General features: G+C 25.5%; 5 protein-coding genes and 1 long non-coding RNA gene across 10 annotated transcripts; 2 read left to right on the forward strand and 4 right to left on the reverse strand.

The window, feature by feature from the left end:
* The first annotated feature begins 1672 nt into the window (after positions 1-1672).
* Positions 1673-4972, forward strand: LOC122859404 (transcription initiation factor TFIID subunit 7). The gene is made up of 4 exons (XM_044162977.1): positions 1673-1887; positions 1991-2918; positions 2985-3154; positions 3251-4972. Exons 1-4 carry the CDS (start codon positions 1786-1788, stop codon positions 3272-3274), a joined length of 1224 nt encoding a protein of 407 aa, XP_044018912.1. The 5' UTR covers positions 1673-1785; the 3' UTR covers positions 3275-4972.
* On the reverse strand, positions 4152-8491 carry LOC122859403 (ecotropic viral integration site 5 ortholog). 5 transcript variants are annotated; one of them, XM_044162976.1, is made up of 7 exons: positions 8071-8184; positions 7085-7603; positions 6735-6999; positions 5138-6661; positions 4961-5059; positions 4736-4813; positions 4152-4335 (listed from the first exon to the last, which is right to left on the reverse strand). In XM_044162976.1, the coding sequence occupies exons 2-6, from the start codon at positions 7534-7536 to the stop codon at positions 4760-4762; spliced, it is 2394 nt and encodes a 797-aa protein (XP_044018911.1). In that variant the 5' UTR covers positions 7537-7603; positions 8071-8184; the 3' UTR covers positions 4152-4335; positions 4736-4759. The 5 variants fall into 5 exon arrangements, with proteins under 5 accessions (XP_044018911.1, XP_044018909.1, XP_044018907.1 ...); XM_044162975.1 differs by having other exon boundaries at positions 4212-4335; positions 4764-4813; XM_044162974.1 differs by lacking the exons at positions 4736-4813; positions 8071-8184 and adding an exon at positions 8398-8491.
* Positions 8492-8626: 135 nt separating this feature from the next.
* LOC122859405 lies at positions 8627-10493 on the reverse strand. The gene is made up of 4 exons (XM_044162978.1): positions 10373-10493; positions 9856-9965; positions 9412-9689; positions 8627-9321 (listed from the first exon to the last, which is right to left on the reverse strand). Exons 2-4 carry the CDS (start codon positions 9956-9958, stop codon positions 9031-9033), a joined length of 672 nt encoding a protein of 223 aa, XP_044018913.1. The 5' UTR covers positions 9959-9965; positions 10373-10493; the 3' UTR covers positions 8627-9030.
* Positions 10494-10621: 128 nt separating this feature from the next.
* Positions 10622-12264, forward strand: LOC122859406. Its single transcript, XR_006374343.1, has 2 exons — positions 10622-11077; positions 12207-12264. It is a non-coding gene; the product is annotated as an uncharacterized LOC122859406 (long non-coding RNA).
* A 1311-nt stretch (positions 12265-13575) lies between these two features.
* Positions 13576-15937, reverse strand: LOC122859407 (60S ribosomal protein L14-like). The gene is made up of 5 exons (XM_044162980.1): positions 15921-15937; positions 14728-14762; positions 14318-14419; positions 14031-14225; positions 13576-13778 (listed from the first exon to the last, which is right to left on the reverse strand). The coding sequence occupies exons 2-5, from the start codon at positions 14728-14730 to the stop codon at positions 13620-13622; spliced, it is 459 nt and encodes a 152-aa protein (XP_044018915.1). The 5' UTR covers positions 14731-14762; positions 15921-15937; the 3' UTR covers positions 13576-13619.
* Positions 15938-19755: 3818 nt separating this feature from the next.
* LOC122859795 (poly(ADP-ribose) glycohydrolase-like) lies at positions 19756-22757 on the reverse strand. Its single transcript, XM_044163481.1, has 10 exons — positions 22691-22757; positions 22404-22600; positions 22172-22294; positions 21885-22046; positions 21457-21683; positions 21248-21348; positions 20885-21044; positions 20456-20774; positions 20152-20386; positions 19756-20065 (listed from the first exon to the last, which is right to left on the reverse strand). Exons 1-10 carry the CDS (start codon positions 22755-22757, stop codon positions 19971-19973), a joined length of 1686 nt encoding a protein of 561 aa, XP_044019416.1. The 3' UTR covers positions 19756-19970.
* Positions 22758-22942: the final 185 nt, after the last annotated feature.

Here is a 22942-nt window from a genome sequence, read left to right on the forward strand (position 1 = left end):
TAGTAATAATAACTTATTACATTAAAAGTATAGTTGCTCATGACCACTGTAGTTATAATGCAAAATAAAAAAAAAAAGTATAATAATAATAACAAAGAGACCTTTGCTTTTTACAATTTCATATTATGAATCTATATAATATAAACTTTTTACTTATTACCATTGATATTTATTTGAACAGTGATAATTAATTATTAAAACCAAAAACATATACCTGCACATTTCCAACATGGATTGCAATCTGAATCGGTGTGACATGTAGTAGCGTTTGGGCCATCGTCTTTTTTAGAATAGCACCACATTTTTAAAAGAGTTGAACATCCTGTCCAGCATTTATTTTTTTCACATCCATACTTTCCAGAACATCTCCTACTATACAACTTGAAGCTCCCGCTACTCCACCCCTCAACCGAGCCATCATCGGTTTTTCATCTGAAATTAATTATTTAAAAAAAATTCAAAATATAATAAAATGATTGAATACTTATAATATAGATTATATTATTAAACTTACTTTATTCAAGTTGGATATTGTTTATTTTTCACAAGTTGATTCTGAAAATTGATTATATTTAGTGAAAATGAAAATTTTTCAATTCTTTATATACTCGAGGAACATTAGCGGTTATGAATAATTAAATTTTTCAAATTACGAACGAAAATAGAGTGCTTTGTAATTATGATAAAAAAAATAATGAAAATAATTATTGTTAATTAGCTGATAAAATTTTTCTATTGCGCATCGAAACAAATAAAATGAGGCTAATAATATATCATTGAAAAAGATAAATGTCTCTTTAATATTAATATACTTTTAATGTTATATACTTATATATTATAAATATTCTATTGACTAATGGTAGTAAATAAAAATAATACCATCAGATAAAATTACAAATCACAATTCAATTATCGGTATATCCATAAATTCTTAAATTGTTTTTTTTAAATATTATAACAGGTTATAGACTCAATTGTTATTAGTTGTAGTGAATTGTAGGCATTACCAATAATTTACTATAATTATTTGAGTTGAAAACCACGAATAATTTTTTATGTATAATTAATAATAATAATCGTTTTTGTTTAACAGACAACTAACGAATAGCAGGCTGTTAAAAAATATATATTTCTTTTTTCTCCAATCAATGTAAGTTTAATAAATTTAGTTCAATGAAATGAATTAAATTGTATGCAATAAATAATGTCAACTGTTTCATGTAGCTATGACACATAATCAATTTTCAATATTTCTATTTTACATTCAAACAAATACTATTTAGCAAATATATAAAATTAAATATTTTCTAGAAAATGAAAAAAAATGAAAAAAATTAAATTATTATTTTAGTAATAATAATAATAAAATATCGTTGACCAGAGAATTATTATCTATAAGATAAGAAAATAATATGAAATTTTTTAATTATTATAATTTAGTTTATTAAGTTTATTATTTTTAAAATTTATACAATTGTTACGTAATAAAAATAAATTCACGTAAATATTAATCAATACAACTAAGTAATTTTTTTAAAGATGAGTTGATTTACTGCGTTTAAATTTGAAAAAAAATTTCCTCCTTTTTTTAAGGCTATTTTCATGACACGCGATTAGTGTTGCACAGTGTAAAACTACTTTTATTCAAAAATAATAATAACATTTTTATGTTGATCGAACATACACACAGAAAAAGAGAGTAACAGAGTAAGAGACTGCCCAGTGACTTTGTGCATAATGATCTCTTGTTGTTTATTAAATTGAATAAACAAAAATATATAAAAAATGAGTAATAATAAATCAAATCGTCATTCAAATGCAGATAGTAGTAGACGTGGTGAACCACCCGTTGATTTGGAGTACCAATTTATCATGAGATTTCCACCGGTAAATAATTTGACAAATGTCATTGAACCAAAAATAGGTTATTTACTAATTAATTAATGAAATTTAATGTCTTATAAATTATTATATTTTTAATGTATATTAGGAACCAGCAAAAATGCTTCGAGAACTTTTACAATCTGGTGCACCTTTAAAAGACAGATTATCAATAAAACTTGATAATAATCCTAATGATAATGATATACGTTATGGTGAAGTTAGATTTGATCATTGGTTTTTTCATAGTAAACTCGTTGATTTACCAACAATTGTTGAATCATTAAAAACAATTGATAATAAAAGTTTTTACAAAACAGCTGATATATGTCAAATGTTACTTTGTCGTGAAGAAGAAGATTTAAGTAAAGATGAAGATGATACAACAGTACAAAAAAAAAAAAAAGATCCAAATAAAGTTGATAAAAAATTTTTATGGCCACATGGTATAACACCACCAGTTAAAAATGTACGTAAAAAACGTTTTCGTAAAACATTAAAAAAAAAATATGTTGAAGCACCTGAAATTGAAAAAGAAGTTAAACGTTTATTACGTGTTGATAATGATGCAATTAAAGTTAAATGGGAAGTAATATGTGATGATGAAGATACAACAAAAACAAATAAAGTTATAACAAATTCTGGTACAGTTAAAGGACATGATGGTAATAATGGTAATTCAATGGAAAATATAGAAAATATGGAGCAAGACATATTTGGTGGAGCTGTTAGTGATAGTGAAGATGATGATGATGAACAAAGAATAAATGTTGAAATTGATGAAACAAGTAGATTATCAGCTGATAGTCGTATATCTGATTCAAATTCAATGCAAGTTGGTTATTCTGAACGTTCAAGACCAGATTCAAATGCAAATAATTGTAATGAACTTGTTACTGAATTTAGTCGTGATATGTTTCAATCACGTAGTAATGATGATAATACAGAACAAAAAATACCTAAAGTTGAAAATCCATTTCACTCAGAGTATATTATTCCTGATAATTATTGTGATGTTCCAGTATCTGCTGAAAAAGGTACTTTATTATTGGCATAATCATTGTTGCTGTAAATTAATTCAACATCTGATTTATTTTTTATAGATTCAATACAAATGAGACTTGATGCTCTTCGTGCTGAACTAGCTAGTATACGTGATCAAAAACAACAACAAGAAATATCAATTGAAAACGTTGAAAATACAACATTACGTGAAAGAATTCAAAGTAATTTAAATCATCTAGCAACACTTGAAGCTCAAAAAATGCAAGAGGTAATTAAAATTAATAATATTAATAAATAAATTTAAAATTATTTATAATTTTTTATATTTTAATTGTGCTTATAACACATTTATTTATCATTTCAGATCCAAAATTTAGAAAATGTGTAAGTACGTCAAACAATAATTAAAAATTATGATAATATTTGTGCATTAAAATAATTTATAATAATAAACTTAAAAGAAATAATTACTAAATCTATTACAATTTAATTTTTTAAAACATACAAATCACAAATTTAAAATGTTATTACAATTTTTTTTCATTTTTTCTCATCTACAATGTAATATTTTATACATATATTATTCGAATTAAATAAACTACAATAGTTTTAAATGATTTCTATAAATTTTTTTTCTTATTTAATCATATTTTTTTTGTTAATAAATAAAATGACATGCGTTTGGTATTAAAAATTTAGCTTACGTTTTTTTTTTTTTTTTTTATATTTATTCTTAACAAATATTGCGAGCGTTAAAATAAAACAAAAAAAAAAAAAAATATTATCTTTAATAATGATAAAATATTTTTTGTTATAAAATAAAAAATAATAATAATATTTAAAAATAAAAACAAATATTGATTTTAAAATTGGCCCCTTAAAAAAGGATTAGTCGATATTGGAAAATTTAAAAAATTTAAAACAATAATAAATACTTTGTTAATTAAAAAAGAAAAAAAAAACTGATCAACAGTGGACCGATAAATAATTGATTGTTAAAAAGAAAAAAAAAACAATTTAAACAGAGTTAAAATTTTAAAAAGATAATTATTCTTTTTTTTTTCTTAGTCAAGTTATTCGGAGCAAAGTGTCTAAAAATGATTTTTAGATAATTATTATCTAAATTACTAAATGCGAATAATAATTCAATACTTTGTATTGCCATACATATACGTTAAAATATATATGTCTATAATGTTTTTGTTTTTTTAAACTGTATATTGGATCGACATGGTGATGTGTATGTAAATTATCATTTAACACAAAAATGATAAAATAATTATGCTAAAGTCTTGGAATATTTGATACAGTACCACTTACAATTTGATCTTGTATACAAATACGTAAATCTTTTTCATCACCTTCACTCTCAGTATCAAGACTAAAATTACGACCAATATTTTCAGTCGAATCAGTCCACTGACGTTTGCTATTTCTCATCCTCATGATCTATTGAACAAAAACAAAAAAAAAAAATCAATTAATTTTAATAATATTAATAATATGAAACTAAAATTAAAAAAATTATTAATTCCATCGATGCATCAAGTTGTTGATAAACCTGAAAACTCATGCATACACCTAGATGTTTCTAATTTACAGACAAGCTATTTAAAAAAAACTTAAAAAGTAAATATCAATACTAAGCACTCATTTTATACAATACACTTGTTTAAATAAATAAAAATAAATATTTATTCATTAAGATAATATAATGATTCTGCAAATTATGATAAAAATTAAAAATTAAAAAACTGATATGCTACTGACAAGACAATCAATGATACAAATATCAGATGTTATCATAATAAAGTTATAAAATTTATAAAATAAAATATATAAAACGTACTCGGATGGATTTTTATTAATAAACTTACTCGAGCCAGCGCCAAGGCTCAGTCTCTGGACTTGTTATTGGCGTGGGAAACTAAAAGGTACATGAATTAATGAATTAATTAAACATATGATTTAAAAATAAAAATAAGTCCATTTAATAAGGAATGTTAACAATGTGATGAATTGTAAAAACACATATTGTTATTATATGTAATTGTAATAATTAAATAAAATTTACCTCAGCTTTTAATTCAGCAACTTTATCTTGTAAATCACGTACCCTTTCACTGTCATCAAGATTATTTCTCAGTTCACCTTCAGCATGCATTTCTTCATTCTAAAAAATAGAATAAAAAACGATTATAAATTATAAATTAGAGAGAAATTTGAATGAAGATTGTATTTATAAATTTACCTTTAATTGAAGTAATGATATTTTTTGTGTTAATTCAGCAACATGTTGTGCATGTTCAGCATCACGTATTCTAGCCATCATAGCATCATCTTTCATTTTTGATTCTAAATCAGTATATTTATGCATTTGTTCTCTCAATTTACTTGATAATTCTTTTTCTTTAGCAATTGATACTTCAAGTTCATCTCTTAATGTTTTTTCACCTTCATCTTGTCTTCTTAATTGATTTGTTGCAACTTGTACTTGTGTTTCAAGTTCCATTAATTTTAATCTTAATTCTTTAACTTCACTTAATACAACCATTTCTCTGACTCTTGTTGACATTAAATCTTCTTCTAATTTTTGTACTTCATGACCACGATTTTCCCAAAATAATAATTTTTTAGGTGTTGAATCAGCTGATGGTGCTGATTGTGATGAACGATGTTCTTGTAAATGACGTTGCCATGATGTACTTAATTCAGTAACACGTTGACGTAAATCTTTTAATGATAAATTTGCTTCAGCTTCACGTAATTTAACAGCAATTAATTCTTCTTGTAAATGTGCAACTGAATTATCTGGTGTTGATTCACGTAATGTTTTTTTATCTTGTTCAAGTTCTTGTATTCTACTACGTAAATCACGTATTGTTGCATCATTTTCAGCTTCATGTAAACGTACACGTACTAATTCTTGTTGTAAACATTCAATCATATCTTCTTTTTGTGATAATACTTCAGCTTTTAATGATATTTCATCAATTGATGATTGTTTTGATGATATATTTTCTTCTAAAAACATTGACATTGAACGTAATTCTTCATGTGCTTGTTCTAATTGATGACTTGTTTCTAAATGTGTATGACGTAATGCAGCAAGTTCACGTTGTACAACAAATGTTGTTTCTTCTTCTTCAGCACGTGATACTTGTCCTTTAACTAAACGATCAGCTAATTCAGCAGATTCAGCTTCTAATAATTCTGTTCTTTGACGTAATAAACGATTTTCAGCTCTTAAACGACGTAGCTCAACCATTTCTTCTTGTTCTTTCATTTTTAATACAGTATAATCTTTTTCTAATTTTTTCATACGTTTTGTATTTATTTTCATACTATATGCTAAATTCATAAGATAATCTGGCTTATTTTCAGCACGTCCTGGTAATTCTTTTTGAAAAAATTTTAACATACCTTCCATATCTAAACTTAATAAATCATTTTTACCAAGTTCAAGCATTGCAAGTGCTACTTTAAATATTATTTCCATACCTTCCATTAAAAATACATCAAATATACGACATGCCAATGGAAGACTTAATGCTGTTGTAAATAATGTTAAAAACCAAGATGATGCATACATTGATGTATGAAAACTTTGTGCTATAAAATGTGCTGATAATTCTGGATATGTATCTGTTACAAGATGCTCAAGTTGATACATACATACTCCAAGTTCAGCCATACTTGGTTTAAACATATCACGTAAACGATATTCTTGCATCAATGCAACAAGTATTGCAAATGCTTCTTCTTCTGGCATTTGCTAAAATTTAATTAATTAATTAATTAATAATTTAGTATATAGGTTTTTTTATTTTTTTTTAAATTTTATTTACCTGCATTAATAGTAAACCAACAATAAAACCAGAACCTTGACAATAACCAACTTCTCTATCATGAAGACTATATGCTTTCATAACATTAAATAAACTTTCTTGTCCTAAACCATCTTTTTCTTTAAAAAATTCATGTTCAGGATATGTACGTGCAATATCACGACGTATTATTCTTTCACATGCTGATGTTGCTTTTATATATTCAGCAAATTGTTTTTTAACTGGTGAATCATGAGCACCACATAGTAATTGCCATACAATACCCCTTAATCAACAAAAAAAAACATCAAAATTATAAATCATTATATACTAAATTTAATATTTTATCATAAATATGAATTTATAATTACCTAAAATGATGTGGAATGCCTTGTTTAACTAAATCTCTAATAACATCTTTATGTTTTTTCCAGTAATTATCCCAATCAGCTACAATATGACCCCATCGTTTCCATACATCCACTTCACCATCACTTGGTATATCACATTTTGTTGAATTATTAACATCATCATCATCATTATCATCACCATTTGATGCTGATGCTGCATCAGATATTTTTCTATTATGTCCATCGACACCTTGCAATGAATTACATGATTTGACATCAGACTCAATGAGCCTGTTTGCCTCCTCCAATTTTCCTAAAAGAGCCAGCTCGTCGATTGATATTGTTTTAACGTCAAATATAACTCTTCCACGACGTATACTTGATTCCCAAACAGACAATATTATATCGTTTATATTTAATTTACTTGTTAATTGTTGTGATATTTTTTTTGATTGATAAATACTCGCTTGCATGACATATCATTCAATACACATTATATTTATATGTATATAAATCACCAAGTCCATGAAACTCAATAAACTGTAAAAAAGAAAATTATTATTTTTAATTTAATTATTTTTATACTTTGCTAAGTGTAACAGTAGTAACTATAATTAGAGTCTTTTTTTATCATCACCATGTTATCAGGTTAACTCAAGAGTAAATAATCAGTAAAATAAAAAAAAAATTATAGCCACATGTTTAAAATAAATATCTGGTTTTTAAATTATTAATTTGTAAAATTTTTTTCTATTTATTTTTGATAAAATAGATAAACTTAGAAATATTTATCAAACACTTTAATGACTAATTTTTTAGTTATGTTTATTTATGTATATTTTTTGTTTATTTTTATTTTTATTTTAGAAAGACAATTAATTTTTATATCTGTCTGTTTAATTTAATATATTTTAATAAACTTTTTAATGTAATTAAATCTAATTGAAATTTAACACTCACTGGTTTTTTTTTATATTAAATAACTCGTTTTTAGAAGATAAATTTACCTGGATCATGTGTACGTGTATTACACCTTTTGACAGTTAAAATAATACTTGTTTATGTGTCAATTTAATATGTTATTTATTATTGTTATAATATGTAAGAATATTTATAATACTTGAATGTTGTTTTATCAAATTAATTGACGTTTTTTAATTTTTTTTTATTGGAGTAGGTGGAGGAAGAGAAATTTTAGTCTAATTCGTCATCAAAATTTTTTACAGATGATGATCAACGTATTGGTGTTTTGACTTGATACACCTGTGTATTTTTTAATAACTTCCATTTATAACAAACATGTATGTGAATGTCGTGAATAATAAATAATGTACCGTATGTGAAGTGGGAGTGGAAACAAGAGAGATTCCACAATCCACCTTTCCAATTGTGGAATTTTGATGACACAACACGTCTCACTCGGCGGCCATATATAAATTATAAATTATTTCACTGTATATTATTTTGTTTTTTATACAATACAATTAAAATTATCTAGTTTAAATTAGAAATTAAATAATCCAACTAATAGCTAATCGATCAAGGCATTCTTTTTGTCTTTTAATAATTTAAAATAATTTTTTATTTGACATATTTAAAGGGTCAATAATATTTAAATGTCCATATTCTTTTTAGTGATCAAACAGTTATCTACTTTGTCAATTGAACGTAAAGAAATTTTTACTTTACCAATATAAAATTATAGAGACAAAAGTTGAATTAATCAATTAATTAATTTAGACTAATTATTGTATGATAAAAATTAATTAGTTTATACAATTTCAAATATGTTTATAATATATTTATTTTTGTTCTTTTATAAAGAAATAATTACAGAATTAAAATAATTCATTATATTGAAAAAATAATAATGTAATAAATCAACTATAAATTATGAAAATTAATTGAAAAAAAAGAAAAAAAAAATTATAATAGAAAAATTAAGAACCAAGAAAATTTATACTGATTTAAAGTGTTTTTTGAAGATATTCATCAAACAAAAATACAGACAATGAATTGTCTTTAACACGTAAGAGTTTAGTAAGATCACTTGTATGACCAGCAAGTGTTCTGATAGTATCAGCTTGTCCTTCGATAAATTCTTCTTCAAGATAATGAGCAACTGATGGATCAAGTTTTGAGTGTTGAAGAGCTTGGCCATACATACGGAATGCTTCTTCAGCAAGTTGTTTTTCAGTATCCAATGCTCTTGCCAAGCTGTTCAATTCATTCAATGCAAGTGTTGATTTTTTAGCCATCTTAAAAAATTAAAAAAACAAATCATTAGAATTTGTATTAATATTAAAAAGTAATTTGTTAATTGGTAGACAATAGAAAATAATAATTACAGTTGGTTTAAAACGAGGTGGTTGATTGAAGTTCATGGTACCACCACGTTTTGTAATGAATTTAATAATTTCAATTCCTTCTTTCCATGCTTTGTCTGATAATTTACGGAAATATCCTTTTAAACCTTCACGATTTGCTTCATAACTTCCAAAATGAGTTGACATTAATAAATAATCAAAGCTTGTTTCAATATGTGCATTTGCATATGATTGAAGTTCTGGTTCAATGTCCATAAAATGTCCATATTTTGCATTACAACTAGCCAATTGCGATCCACCTAAATAACAAATAAAAAAATACAAATATATAAAATAAATGTCAATTGATATTTAAAAAAAAAATATATATATATTAGCAATGATAAAAAATAATTAATCATCAAGTAGCAATGAAAAAAAAAAAAACTTTCATCTAAATGATAAGAAAAATATTAAATGCATTACTTGTTAGCATTGAACTGCAAGCTTTGTCGACATCATTGTAGCAAAATTCAGCATTAGCCCCAATGGCCAAAAGCACACAAAAGAAAAATCCAAATCTCAACATGATTGATCTGTAATCAAAAAGATAATTTACATCAGATAAAAAAATTAATATAAAATGACCAACAAGCAAACAAAAAAGAAAAAAAAAAATGACAAATAATAAACACAATTAAAAAGAGTGACCAGAAAATAAATTGGCACATGAGTAATCAATAAAATTTTGTCATAACACTGTCATCATAATATTTCATTGTAATAACAAAAAAATAAAATAATAATATTTATAAAATGATGATATATACAAAAGGCCTTGATGTGCGCAGTAAAATAGTTCCGTTGTAGAAATAAAAAACCAATTCTCGATTTTTCGATTGATGATTTAACAAAAAAATAAAACAATAATATAAAAACAAATTGTTAAATTAAATCAGCTATTGTTTTTAATAATAATAATGATAATTAATTATAAACTTACATTTAAAATGACGGTTGTAAGTAAAGTAAAGTGTGAATACTCTCGCTTCGACGCTTTACCCAACTATGATGATGATGATGTTTCAGAAATGGTGGAAAAAAAGGGAGAAAATTTCTCAACAAAAAAAGTAGGAGAGATAAACCAGCTGACAAATAAACGCATGCGGATTGGATAAATATTATTTATCTTTTTCTAACTTTGTGTAAAAAAAAAGGAAAAGAAAAACTAATACGACGTATGACCAAACAACAAACACTATTGCGTTCTTGGAACATACTTGATATATCTTATCCGTTGAAGTTGAAACGTACATACATTTATAAATTATTATTTAAAAAAATATAAAGATTATTATGTGTTATTGTGTGTCAAATAATATTCATCATTATTTCAAGTAGCCAATGGTTGGGTGCTTGAGTTGTCTCTGATCGTTGATATATTTTTTTTTTGATTGAGAATTGCAAGCTAGACCTTCTGTACCAGTGTGTATAAAGGTTTTCTTGCTGATAGCAACACACAAAAAAATTATAATTTTATAAATTATTTATACACTTAACAATACAACTAAAAAGTGAATTAAAATTATTATATTTTTATTATTAAAAAATTAATTAAATATTTTCGAAAAGATGAAGTCCATTGGAGTAATTTTTTTGATCGTTGGATTTGCATGTATTTCATCATCTGCTGGTGATAGCTTCAAATGTGAGTAAATTAATTAACAATTAAATTTTTTAATAACAATAATTATCATAGTTTTATTTATCCATTTTTTTTTTTTTTTTTTTTACAATTTTACTGTCATCATCAGCCATCTTGGAAAAGTTTAAATTTCGTCGTAATAGAAAATTTCTAATAACTGTTAAATTTATTTATTTTTTAGTTTAAAATTTAATAGCATTTTTATTATAATTTATTGGCATTTTTGTATCTAATTTGAATTAAACATTCTAATTTTATTATTATTATTGTTATTGTTTTGTGGTTATGTTGTTCAAATTTGTTCGAGAATCATCTTTTTTTTTTTTTTTTTTGACGAAATTATCTGGCCTTTGTTTACGGTAATATTATTATTTTTCGAAATGAAATTCCTTTCTATTTGGATAAATTTGAATAGAATGAAAACAAAGGTAAAATTTAAATTGAATTAATTTGATTAAATTTCATTGTTCATTAGTAAATTAAATAATTAAATTCTCATTAACAAGTTGTAGTAACAATGATAATTAATAATTTTTTAGCTAATCATTTTTATCACCTCATGTGAAACAATTTAATTTTTTTTTCACATTTTTAAGATTAAAAAAAAAACATTGATAAAACATTTTTCTGATCAATTAACTGATTGTTTATCAGTCATTTATAACATCACGTAGGTATTATCCAAAGTGTGATCTAAATGATAAATTTATAATCAAGAAAAAATATATCTATAAAGTCAAATTTTTATATTATTTTATCTTATAATATTTTCTAAAATAATTTTAAAAATGAGTAAATTTATATTGTTATATTAATTTTCGAAATTTAAGCTATTTTCATTGACTAAAATAAATTGGACATTTTAAATATTAGTTAAAATGACAAAATTAAACGATGATGATTCATGATTCAAATCAGTAATTTTTGTATGATAAAAGTTTCCAATTTCATTGATCAATGAAAAATTTCTTACAATCTCTGAAATACTATTTGAATCAACAAACACAAAGAGTGATGAATAATATTATATATTAATAAGAACTAAATCTAATTTTTAAATGACATTAATATAATATTAAATAAATTAAGAATTAACATTAATCTAAATATGTTTTTTTTGTTAATTTAATAGGCACCGTTGCTCCTGCTGAAATACCCTTGTCATGGTTGGACATGGTGGATCCATGTATCAAAATTATGAAGAGCCAGGTTGAGACTGAAATAAGAGCAGCCATGACCTATCTTTCAATGGTAATTATTATATAAATTTATTGTTTAAACAATGTGTTTTAAAAACAATATGTTAATTTGATTTATTTTTTGATTTTGGGGTTATTTGTTGATTCCGTCGGTTTCATTTTTGATTCCATTGACATTGATGAAGGAAATCGATGGAGTTTCATTCCATTGATTCAATTTGACATGGCCTTTTCATAATTCAACTTCGCTTAATTGGCATATTTTTATTTTATGCATCATCAAAATGTTTGCTGATTAAAAATAAATAATTAAAGTCAGCTGTATTTATTGTCTTTTTGTTTTTTTTTTAATTATTGAAGCAAAATATTCCTGAAGTTTGGAATAGTGGAGCTGAGTGCCAGAAGGGCATTTGGTTTGAGAGCCAATGCAAAAGCTTTCAGGACAGGCATCATCAAATGTGAAGCACCAAAACCATCAGATTTCAATGATTATCATGTATGTATTGGTTAATTTTATTCTAGAAAATATAAAATTAATTTATGACTATGAATTAATTGAAATTTTACAATTCCATTGGTTGATTGGTTTTTTGGAACCAATGACATTGGATCTTGAAAATTTCATTCGATTCATTGAGCATGATTTCTTTGATAATGGAGTATAATACTTAAAATACATAGTTTTTCGCTTACTTTTTTATCCATCATACATCGTTATTTTTAAAATTAGTTTATATTTTATAAAAGATATAATATTCTTACTATTATTATTTTTTTTTTATTTTCTTTATAAATTTAATTTTTTTTTTCCTTTTCGTATGATCAAAAATGTGTAATTACTGGATATATTAAAAACAATAAGACATAATAAATAAAAATAAAAATAGTGTTTTTATTTCAAATGTATAAATGTTTTTAGATTTTGTGCTTTAATTTTATTTTGAGGGAAATAAAAGATTGATTGTGGGCCAAGTTTTATAACACTCAGTATTGAATAAATTATGTCAAAATAACTTGTTTGTCATAAAAAGACCAAGATTTTTTTTTTAGTCATAAAAAAAGACAACTGTCATTGGTTTTTCAGACATTTAATTGGCTTTTTATTTGTTTATTTTAAATGAAATAAATAATTTTTTCAATTTTAAATTTGAAAGACAGTTTTGATATAATCAAAAACAAATTGAAGGTTATAAATTATTAGAATATAAAAATTAAATAAATAAATAAATTTGACGGGATAGCAAATAGAGGAAACAAAAGGACCAAGCAATAATAACTCATTAAATAAATAAACACTTGATATATTATGTTTTTGTATATATTTTTCAGTGAACTACAAAAAATTATTATTCTTTTTTGGGTGCCATTGACTTGGCTGCGGCGTTTGTATTTTTGCGGATTCTTATGTTTTTCTTTAGGCGGAAAAATACATCCGTCCTCATCTTGTTACGGATTTGTTTGGCTTTGCCAAGCTTGAAACGATCAAAATCGCTCATTGCAGCACGCTATAAAACAATAAAAAAAATATAATTAGTTTACCAAATATTATCATTTTTATTAATTATTATTGATGAAGTTATTAGGTAATGTGCAGAAACATTGTCAAAGAATAGATAAAAATAAACACTAATCTTAAACGCCTGTTTCTATTTTATTCTAGCACTCGTATGGACCAGTCAGGTAATTTTTTGACCTGACTGGGGACATTATTTGAGTGCAATTAAAAATAATATAATTAAAAAACACATGATAGTTACCTTCTTTTTGTTCTCGACTTTCTTTGCCCACATTGTCTCACTCCATTTCTTGTCAAGATCAGCTGCTTCCCACGCTTTTCTTACTACTTTGGTTGAACCAGTGTATGGAAAACGCAGACGGAATTTGGTTAAATGAAGTTGTGACAAACGCATCTCTCCTCTTGGGATATTTGATAGTGGTCCATCAACCAAAACCTGAAATTAAAAAAGTTTATTGGGTTATTAACATATTATAATATTTTTATTTTAAAATATTTAATTATTTAATATTACAAAATAATATTTACCCGGTTTTGGTCGATAATGTCGACGATTGACACCAATTTGCCCTTGTGGATGCCATCACTGACAAAGGCAACACGACCAGACTCCACAAATCTCTCGAATGGCTGTAATCAATAAAAATAAAAAATAAATTAATAATTTGATTTAATATTACAAAATAATCATTTTGATAAAACATTTGATAGTAATATAACAATTTAATTTTTAATTTTTAAAACAATGCGGACGTTTTATAACCTAAAAATTACAGAAAATTTTACAATTTTACAATCAGTCAAGATATATTTATCAAAGCATAAAAAAATAATTGCTAATAATATTTGACTGATATACAATAAATATTTATGCTATATAAATTTGATTAAACAATTAAATAACTATAATAAATTGTAACAAAAGCCAATCGACATACCATGATTTTCGTTTCCAATGATAAAAGAAAGTTGATCAAAAATTAGAATTACAACTATTATTTATTATTGTGAAGGTATTAGGAGGGAAGAAAAAGATGGTATATTGGGGGAAATGATGGTATGTTTGAGGTCGGTAAAAATTACATATATATAATTTTGATTTTGAAGGTATATAGTGGAATAAACGTGAACGATATACAAATTTATTACATTACATACATAGTTGAAAAACTTTGAATAATTTTTTTGAAATAATTAATATAAAAAAATATGCATATAGATATCATTATTTTATCAGATTTTTGCACTAAAATATTACCAGTTAATTTTTAGCCAAAGAAATTAACTGGTATTCCTTTTCTTATCCATTTGTCAATACATAAAATACATTTTCAGTATTAAATTAATAAAAGTTATAGGAAAAATATTAACTGAGGAAAGGATGTTGCTACCTATTTAAATTTAAATGAAAAATTAATTTGCCCAAAAGAAATAAGGTATATGAAACGCGCATTTTTCCTTAACTAAAAATTTATAAGCTTTTTATCAATTTAAATTTTAAAGAAATAAAAAGCTATATATAGGAAAAATGGTAGCTAAGGAAAAGATGTTGCCTACATGTTTATTTCTTTGGCAAAATTAATTTTCTATAAATTAACATGTAAACAACATCCTTTCCTTAGCTATACCATTTTTTCTATAGCTTTGAATTTATTTAAATAAATAAATTTTTTTATTTTATGATTTAATTCAAATAAATTAATAAGTAAGCTACATCCATTCCTTAGCCACTCGCTTTTTTATTTATTTATTTTTGAATATTTTTATTTATTTATGAATTTATTATTTAAAGTCTTTTTGAGCTTAGAGTGAGGTATAAGCAAGTATGAGTGTCATTTATACATACATACAAATGTTTACATATAAATGTTTACATATACATATAAACACCATGGAGACCTCCATGATAAACACATATAAATGTTTACATTTATGACACCCGAAACCCAATGACATCACTCTACTTACTTTGGCTTATCCACTCTTGGCTTCCGAAACAATTAATTTTAAAAAAAGAAAAAAATCTGTCCGAAACTAAAAGATGGTATTATTTCTCATACCATCGTCTCTCATGATATTTGGTATAGATGTCGATATAAATACCATCAAGATGGTATGGTTGGTAACGCTGCCAAAACGTGACAAAATAGATAGAAAAAATATAGTTATTTTCTAGAAACTTTTTGAAAACCTACATTGGTTTTGATTAGTTCATATTGTCGCCTATCGTGTCGCTACTTTTGTGTTGGGTAGGTATCATACATAGTATCATACTGTATTCTACGTCTTTAGTTTTATATGTAGAGTTGTTTACCGTTTTTCACTAGTTATTTGTCAGATATTTTACCAGTAAATAATGGCTGCTTTCTTTATGAACTCGGTGTTCAGCAGTCCAATTCACAGGGCAAATTTTTTACAATTTAGGGCTATTTTTTGCCGCTGATGGCGCTTGTAAAATTTTTTTTATATAGATTTTACATACAAAAGCTTCACAAGCGCCGCCAGTGGAGGAAAAAAGCCCTAAATTGTAATGCCCTGTGAATTGGACTGCAGAACACTGCACAACACTGGATAGCTATTCTCGACATAATTATCCCCTGTACCGGCACCCGTATTCAGAGGATGTTTTCATTAGGGCGTTTTTTTTCCGATGGTGGCGCTTGTGAAGCTTTTCTATGTAAAATCTATATAAAAAGTTCACAAGCGCCGCCATAAGCCTAATATTTACACCTCTGATACGGTGCGGATATGAAATGCTCGAAAGCGATGCAGTGTTTGATGGAAACCATTGAAAAAGATACAAATAAAGCCATAAATTAAGGTGAATTTCCACAAAATAGTTATCCCTGTCGCTGAGGATAACTGAGGGGATAATTATGTCGAGAATAGCTATCCTGATACATAGGTATTGGGTGCTTTCTTTCATAAACTCAGTGTTCAGAACATTGATGTGATCTCCATCAGCGCACGCGTAGGCGCAGATGCGCAGAATTATTATTATTTTTTTTAAATGGCTGGCCATTGGCGCCAGCAACCACTGGCAATAGATTTATCTTAACATTCGTGTGATATATTTCATGTCATTTAGGATACAGCATTGTGTTGTTTCAACCAATTGTAACTGAAAAACATGAACAATTTATTTAAAATAAATTGGTGTTACCCAAAGAAAAGTATGTTTACAAAACCAACAATTTCAATATTTTTAGGGTACTACACAAATAGGTGCTTTCTTTTGTGTATTTATTTTTTTTCCTGTTCATTTTGACGCACGCGCAATTGAATGCGCAGTCAGCAAAAAGTCAGTTTGCAACAGCGTAGGACATGAGGGGCTGGATCAGCCATGTTTTAATTCTTAGTTTTGAAAAATTATTTGCTCGACGCCACTGTTCTCTCAACAAGTTTGCATGACAGGCGCATGTGCATGATCATGCGCATGAAAGTGAAAAAAAATAAATGCACAAAAGAAAGCACCTAATGTCAAGAAAAATATAAATATAATACCGGCGCCAATGCACAGCCATTTTTGAAAAAATAAATAACTCTCAGGTGCTTTCTTTTGTGTATTTATTTTTTTTCCTGTTTATTTTCACGCATGCGCAATCGAATGAGCAGAAAAACACTTGCACGTGGACATGACTCCGAAGCTTCAATTCTTATTTTTTAAGAATTATTTGTTTGACGCCACTGTTCTTTCATCAAATTTGCATGACAGGCGCATGTGCATGATCATGCTCATTAAAGTAAAAAAAAATAAATGCACAAAAGAAAGCACAAGACAAAGTATTGTTTTTTACAATTAATAAAAATATAGTTGAAAAACCATATTAATTTGAATTAAAAATCTAAGAATAAAATGGAATATTTTTTATTAATAATAAATTTACAAATGAATTAGAACAAATCAATCAACCGATTTTGAACAAATAGTTAATATAAAAAAAAATCTATATTTTGTTCTAAAACACTATTATATTGTCAGTCGTTAAAAATTGAAACAGAATAAAATTATATTTGAAAACATAAAATGCTCATTGTAACAATCAATATTTATGATAAAACCAAAAATTTTTAACGGCAATACAATTTTTAAAAAATGTTTTAAAATTTAGTTCATCAAAAATTAATGATTATTGAAAATCGATAATAGTATTTATAGATTTAGAATAACATTATAGATTTAGATAATGTCGATAATAATAATAGATAAATAATTTCTCAGCAGTCCGATTCACAGGGCAAATTTTTTAGGGCATTTTTTTATATAGATTTCACATTCATAAAATTTTTTGGGTATAGATACACATTCACATACAAAAGCTTTACAAGCGCTGCCAGTGGAGGAAAAAAGCCCTAAATTGTAATGCTCTGTGGATTATACTGCAGGTAAATGGTAATTGATATAATTTGATAATGGTTGACTAATTTTATTTTATGAATATCAATTTTTCAATATGATAAATTCGATATATTATATTTATAATCACCAAAAAGATGTATCAAATTAGATAGTAGAATTTTTTTCATCTACATTTTATATAAATATATTTAAATATAATGATGATTTTTTAGTTTTTTTTTTTATGTAAACTTAAGAATTTATGCTAGCAAGCTTGTAATATTTTACTTAATATCAAAAAAGTATTTCATAAAATTCTAAACATTGATTCGCAAAAAAAAAATTCAAGTTATCATGTTACTAAATTATATTTTTAACGATATTTTAATATTGATAAATATATCAATCGATTAATCGCACAAATTTTTTTTTGAAATGTAAAATAATTATTTGATGACGATTATATTATGTCGTATATTATAGAAAAAATTTAAAAAAAAAAATATTTCTCATTTTATTTATGTCAATGCAATGGAAAAATTTTATCAGCTTATTTACAATAATTATTTTTATTATTATTTTTTTTATCATAATTAAAATGCACTTAATTTTTATTCGTAATTTTTAAAATTGAATTATTCATAATCGCTAATGTTCTTCGAGTATATAAAGACCTGAAAAATTCCCATTTTCACTACATAATCAATTTTAAGCATTAACTTGTGAAAAATAAACAAAATATCCAACTTAATTAAAGTAAGTATATATAATCCATTTATAAAATAAAATATAATATTTGAATAATAAAATAATATATTTTAATTTTTTTTGAAGTATTTAATCATTTTATTATACTTCTAATTTTTATTAAATAATTAAATTCAGATGAAGAACATATTAATCCAATGGGCTTCGTTTTGTATGGAAAGAGATAGTCAATGACTTTATCGCACCTTGTGCATATGCCGATGATTATGGATGTAAATTGTAAAGACGGGAAATGTGGGGCAACATGTGCAGGTGAGTTTCGCTTTTGGTGCTGGACCAGTAAGGACACTACCTCAACGGCAACTGAATGTACATCCCATTTTCAATGTGGTGAATGTTGGAAATGTGCAGGTAGATGTTTTTGGCTTTAATAATTAATTATCAATGTTCAAATAAATATCAATGATATAATAAGTAAAAAGTTAATATTATATAAAATCATAATATAGAAAAAGATATTCATAAAATTGTATTGTTTATTGATTTTCCTCCGATTGATACCGTAACAATTAATATTCCAAAAATGTTATATTCAAATTTAAATAAATATTGTAAACTGTATAAAAATAAATTTGATATTCAAATATAATTGTTCTTAACTATACCTTCTCAACTAATTATCATGTAAATGTAGTCCTGTAATTGGGGCATGCTCTGTTGGGCTCTTTATCAATCAACTTTTCTTTTTATCTTTTTTTTTCCAACATCAATTTATTATCCAAATAACTAACATTTACAAAACGATTATTAATTTTTATTTATTATCTATAAATAAAGTATTATTTGTTATCCATTTTTTGTGTTGCAAGATTCACCAACAATTACTGCAGGTTTATTGATTCACGTGATACATTTGGCTTGAATTTTTTACTCTCCATTGCTGCATGTATTTAATTTTGATAAAGTGATTTAGTTTGGATACATCGAGGGAGTGTATCATGTTGGAAAATTTTGGGTAATATAGTCTTTTAAGTAAGGGAAACTTGAATTAATTGATTTTATTTATACAATTATTTGTAGAAGTACAATTATACATTCAATGTACCATCCAATTTTGACCTTGACGATTCATCTTTATTTTAATGTTTGTTTCTTCAAAAAATCATATAAGTTTGAACGTTTCTTTGCTGATATTGATTCATATTGACAAAGCAAAGTGAATAACTTTCCTATGGAAAAAAAAAAATTTGAATCAGCGCAAGCTAAATGCGATTAAAAATTAAATAACTAAGAAATAAACTACAAATTTATATACCAATTCGAATATTTTGTTGAACTAAATGTGAGTACATTTCAGCAATGCTATCTTGTAAGGCCTCATCACCAAATGTAAAATAAACAAGTGATTTCTTGTTAACAGCAGCAGCCATCAATTGTATCAAAACTTTGAGTTTTGGATCACCACGAAAAGCTCCACATCCCCAGTTACCAGTTGCGATTGCAGGTAAATTATCTTGATTACTTTCTACGGAACTAAAGCCAACATATGCCTTTACAAAAAAAAACAATTAATAAATAAGTTTTTCAATAACAACTGCATATGAATATTAAAGACCAACCTTGTTGAGTTCACGATTGATTTTTTGTATCGTGTACTGTTCGTTTTTTTTTGTAAATCGGTATGCATCCATTGCAACTACTGAAGTTTTACGTCTTCCACTACTGTCTCGTGGTGTTTCATCAATAAAATCTCCATTCCATTTAAAAAAATTGCCGTAACCCTCATAATTACTGTACTGCTCAATCCCAGTAACAACTAGAGCTTCAGTATTTTCGAGTTCCTCAGTGAATAATCTTGTTACAATCAACTCTGGACAAATAACAAATCGAATTTCTTCTTGAACACATCCCCAATTTAAAACACCTCCTCCGACTTTTCTAAAAAATTTAACATATAAATAAAATTGTGTTGTTACTTATTTAATTTACTACAGTCATGGTTTTTTTTTTTTGTTACAGTATTATTTTTTTCTTCATAGAATACTTACTTGTTGGCAAAATCTACTTGCAAAAGACCAGCAGCATTGGACTCAATTGTTCCTTTACTTGTGATATGAAGTGGTGGAAGTTGGTGAGTCATTTTACCCCATTCTGGACAATCATCTAGAGGTATATAACGACGTTGAAATGTTACTGTTCCTTGTGGTGCTATATCCATTGAATAAAATTAATAAAAAAATATATTAAAGCAAGATATAATTAATATTGAATTAATCATTCATACACAATACACATACTTGAAAGTAAAAATATAAAATGTAAGGAATTAATACTACCAGTATAAATGCATGTATAATAATTTCTTAAAAATTATCCAACTGAATATATTGAGTAATTTTACATTCACTTACCAACGGAAGTGACTTTGCCAAAATAATGAATCAGGCATCTTAATTTTTCTGAAACTGCTAACGAACGTTGAAATTTATCATCTTTAAAAGCTCTAAAAAGTCTATAATTTCGAAATGTATTCATAAGTATATAATAGTTTTTTATTTTATATTTTTATATTTATTTTTACGTCAAAAAGTAAATACTGTTATAATATACGATAACTCACCGATAAAAATTAATGTTGGGATATATTTCGTAGTTGGGAAATGTACAAAAAAATGCATTTGCTAAAAGTGAAGCAATTTGAAGTTGACTCATGCTTAATGTGGTGTTTTTTTGTTGTTTCAATACTGGAATTGAGCCAGTAATAAGAGTCGGTAATTGCAGTGCAAGTTGTATCATTTTTGGGAGTAAATTTTCAAAGAAAATTTCTGTCTCTTCTTTTTTCATAGTCTTAAAAAAAAAACAAAATGAATATTTATATTGCAATATTATTCGGTAATAAAAAATTTTTTATATTTAAATTTAAATTGTTTTTTTTTTTCCTTTTTTGTGTAATTAAAATTTACAATGAAAACTTATATAAAATTACAAGAAATAATTTTAAAAAAGCATGTTTATAAACAAAAAAAAACTGATGAATTGATGACATACCTCGGAAAAGAAATAATGAAGTGCACGAAAATCCCATTGGTCTGACTCCTTTGAATTGTAAGAAAAAATTGCAGCTTCTAATTGAGCACTGGACATAATTTTTTTTTTCAAAGCTTCATTAATGACTTCCCATCTTGGTCGATAACAATTCTCCATTTTTTCCTGCCATATAACAATCATTTTTTAAAAACTTCAATTTACATAATTGTATCTGTATGTATAATTGACAATCATGATTATGCATGAAATTTATTAATTAATGAAGTTTAATTTTTGTTAGCACTTACTTCCTCTTCAAACGGATACATGCTCCAAGGTGAATGAGGCATTTTTACCCAATCAACATGCCAGTTGTTGGGAGGGTGCAGTGAATAGTTAGGCTCTATTTCCATTTTTGAATTAATAGGCAACTATTTAAACATATTTATTAATTATAGTAATAATTTTAATCAAAGTAAAATTATGAGAAAGATTTAAATTTTATGTTTATTGATTAAATATAAATTTAGAGATACTTACTTTAAATAATACAACGTGAGAATCAGATTGGACAATTGGAGGATATTCCTGATATTCAAATGGTCCATGATTGTTGTAAATATCATCAATACCTGATCCCTTCCATGGTTGACTTATTGGTTTATCTTCAACTGTGAGGGAATTCAAATCACACTCTATCGAAGATTCTGACTTGTCAGGTTCTATCTTTGTGGCATCTATAAATTTTAATTATTCAAGTCACAGATGAATTTTAAAAAATTTTACACTTTACTATTAAGGGTTGGTGAAATAAAATAGATACTTACAATCGATTAGCTGATCCCAATCGATGGTGATATCAGGTAGTTCTAAATTATTTTCTTGAGTTGTCATGCTTTTTTAAAATTTTTTCACAACACAAAAGTATATATAAATTACTAAATGAATTACTTAATTAATTTGAATTGAATTCAATAAATTAATATCAAATAATATGGTGTAAATTTTAAAAAATTAATAGCGGTATGGCTTAAACTTCTCGAGTATACAGAGCCGAATGACACCAGTGTTTTATGCTA

The sequence above is a fragment of the Aphidius gifuensis genome, linkage group LG6, assembly GCF_014905175.1.
Source record: "Aphidius gifuensis isolate YNYX2018 linkage group LG6, ASM1490517v1, whole genome shotgun sequence".
In the NCBI taxonomy this organism is placed as follows: Eukaryota; Metazoa; Arthropoda; class Insecta; order Hymenoptera; family Braconidae; genus Aphidius; species Aphidius gifuensis.

Excerpts from the sequence above, each read along its gene's own strand:
- LOC122859403 (XM_044162974.1), bottom strand. The coding sequence starts at position 7,536 with ATGCAAGCGAGTATTTATCAATCAAAAAAAATATCACAACAATTAACA. Across the intron at positions 6,662-6,734 it reads TTGGTTTACTATTAATGCAG|CAAATGCCAGAAGAAGAAGC; the intron begins GTAAATAAAATT and ends ATTAAATTTTAG. Across the intron at positions 5,060-5,137 it reads TATCATTACTTCAATTAAAG|AATGAAGAAATGCATGCTGA; the intron begins GTAAATTTATAA and ends TCTATTTTTTAG.
- LOC122859407 (XM_044162980.1), bottom strand. Across the intron at positions 14,226-14,317 it reads ACATTATCGACCAAAACCGG|GTTTTGGTTGATGGACCACT; the intron begins GTAAATATTATT and ends TTTTAATTTCAG. Across the intron at positions 13,779-14,030 it reads AAGTCGAGAACAAAAAGAAG|CGTGCTGCAATGAGCGATTT; the intron begins GTAACTATCATG and ends ATTGTTTTATAG.
- LOC122859795 (XM_044163481.1), bottom strand. The coding sequence starts at position 22,757 with ATGACAACTCAAGAAAATAATTTAGAACTACCTGATATCACCATCGAT. Across the intron at positions 22,047-22,171 it reads TGTATCCGTTTGAAGAGGAA|GAAAAAATGGAGAATTGTTA; the intron begins GTAAGTGCTAAC and ends GTTATATGGCAG. Across the intron at positions 20,387-20,455 it reads TCAATCGTGAACTCAACAAG|GCATATGTTGGCTTTAGTTC; the intron begins GTTGGTCTTTAA and ends TTTTTTGTAAAG.
- LOC122859405 (XM_044162978.1), bottom strand. The coding sequence starts at position 9,958 with ATGTTGAGATTTGGATTTTTCTTTTGTGTGCTTTTGGCCATTGGGGCT. Across the intron at positions 9,690-9,855 it reads TTGCAGTTCAATGCTAACAA|GTGGATCGCAATTGGCTAGT; the intron begins GTAATGCATTTA and ends TTTGTTATTTAG. Across the intron at positions 9,322-9,411 it reads CACCTCGTTTTAAACCAACT|ATGGCTAAAAAATCAACACT; the intron begins GTAATTATTATT and ends TAATTTTTTAAG.
- LOC122859404 (XM_044162977.1), top strand. The coding sequence starts at position 1,786 with ATGAGTAATAATAAATCAAATCGTCATTCAAATGCAGATAGTAGTAGA. Across the intron at positions 1,888-1,990 it reads TTATCATGAGATTTCCACCG|GAACCAGCAAAAATGCTTCG; the intron begins GTAAATAATTTG and ends AATGTATATTAG. Across the intron at positions 2,919-2,984 it reads TCCAGTATCTGCTGAAAAAG|ATTCAATACAAATGAGACTT; the intron begins GTACTTTATTAT and ends TATTTTTTATAG.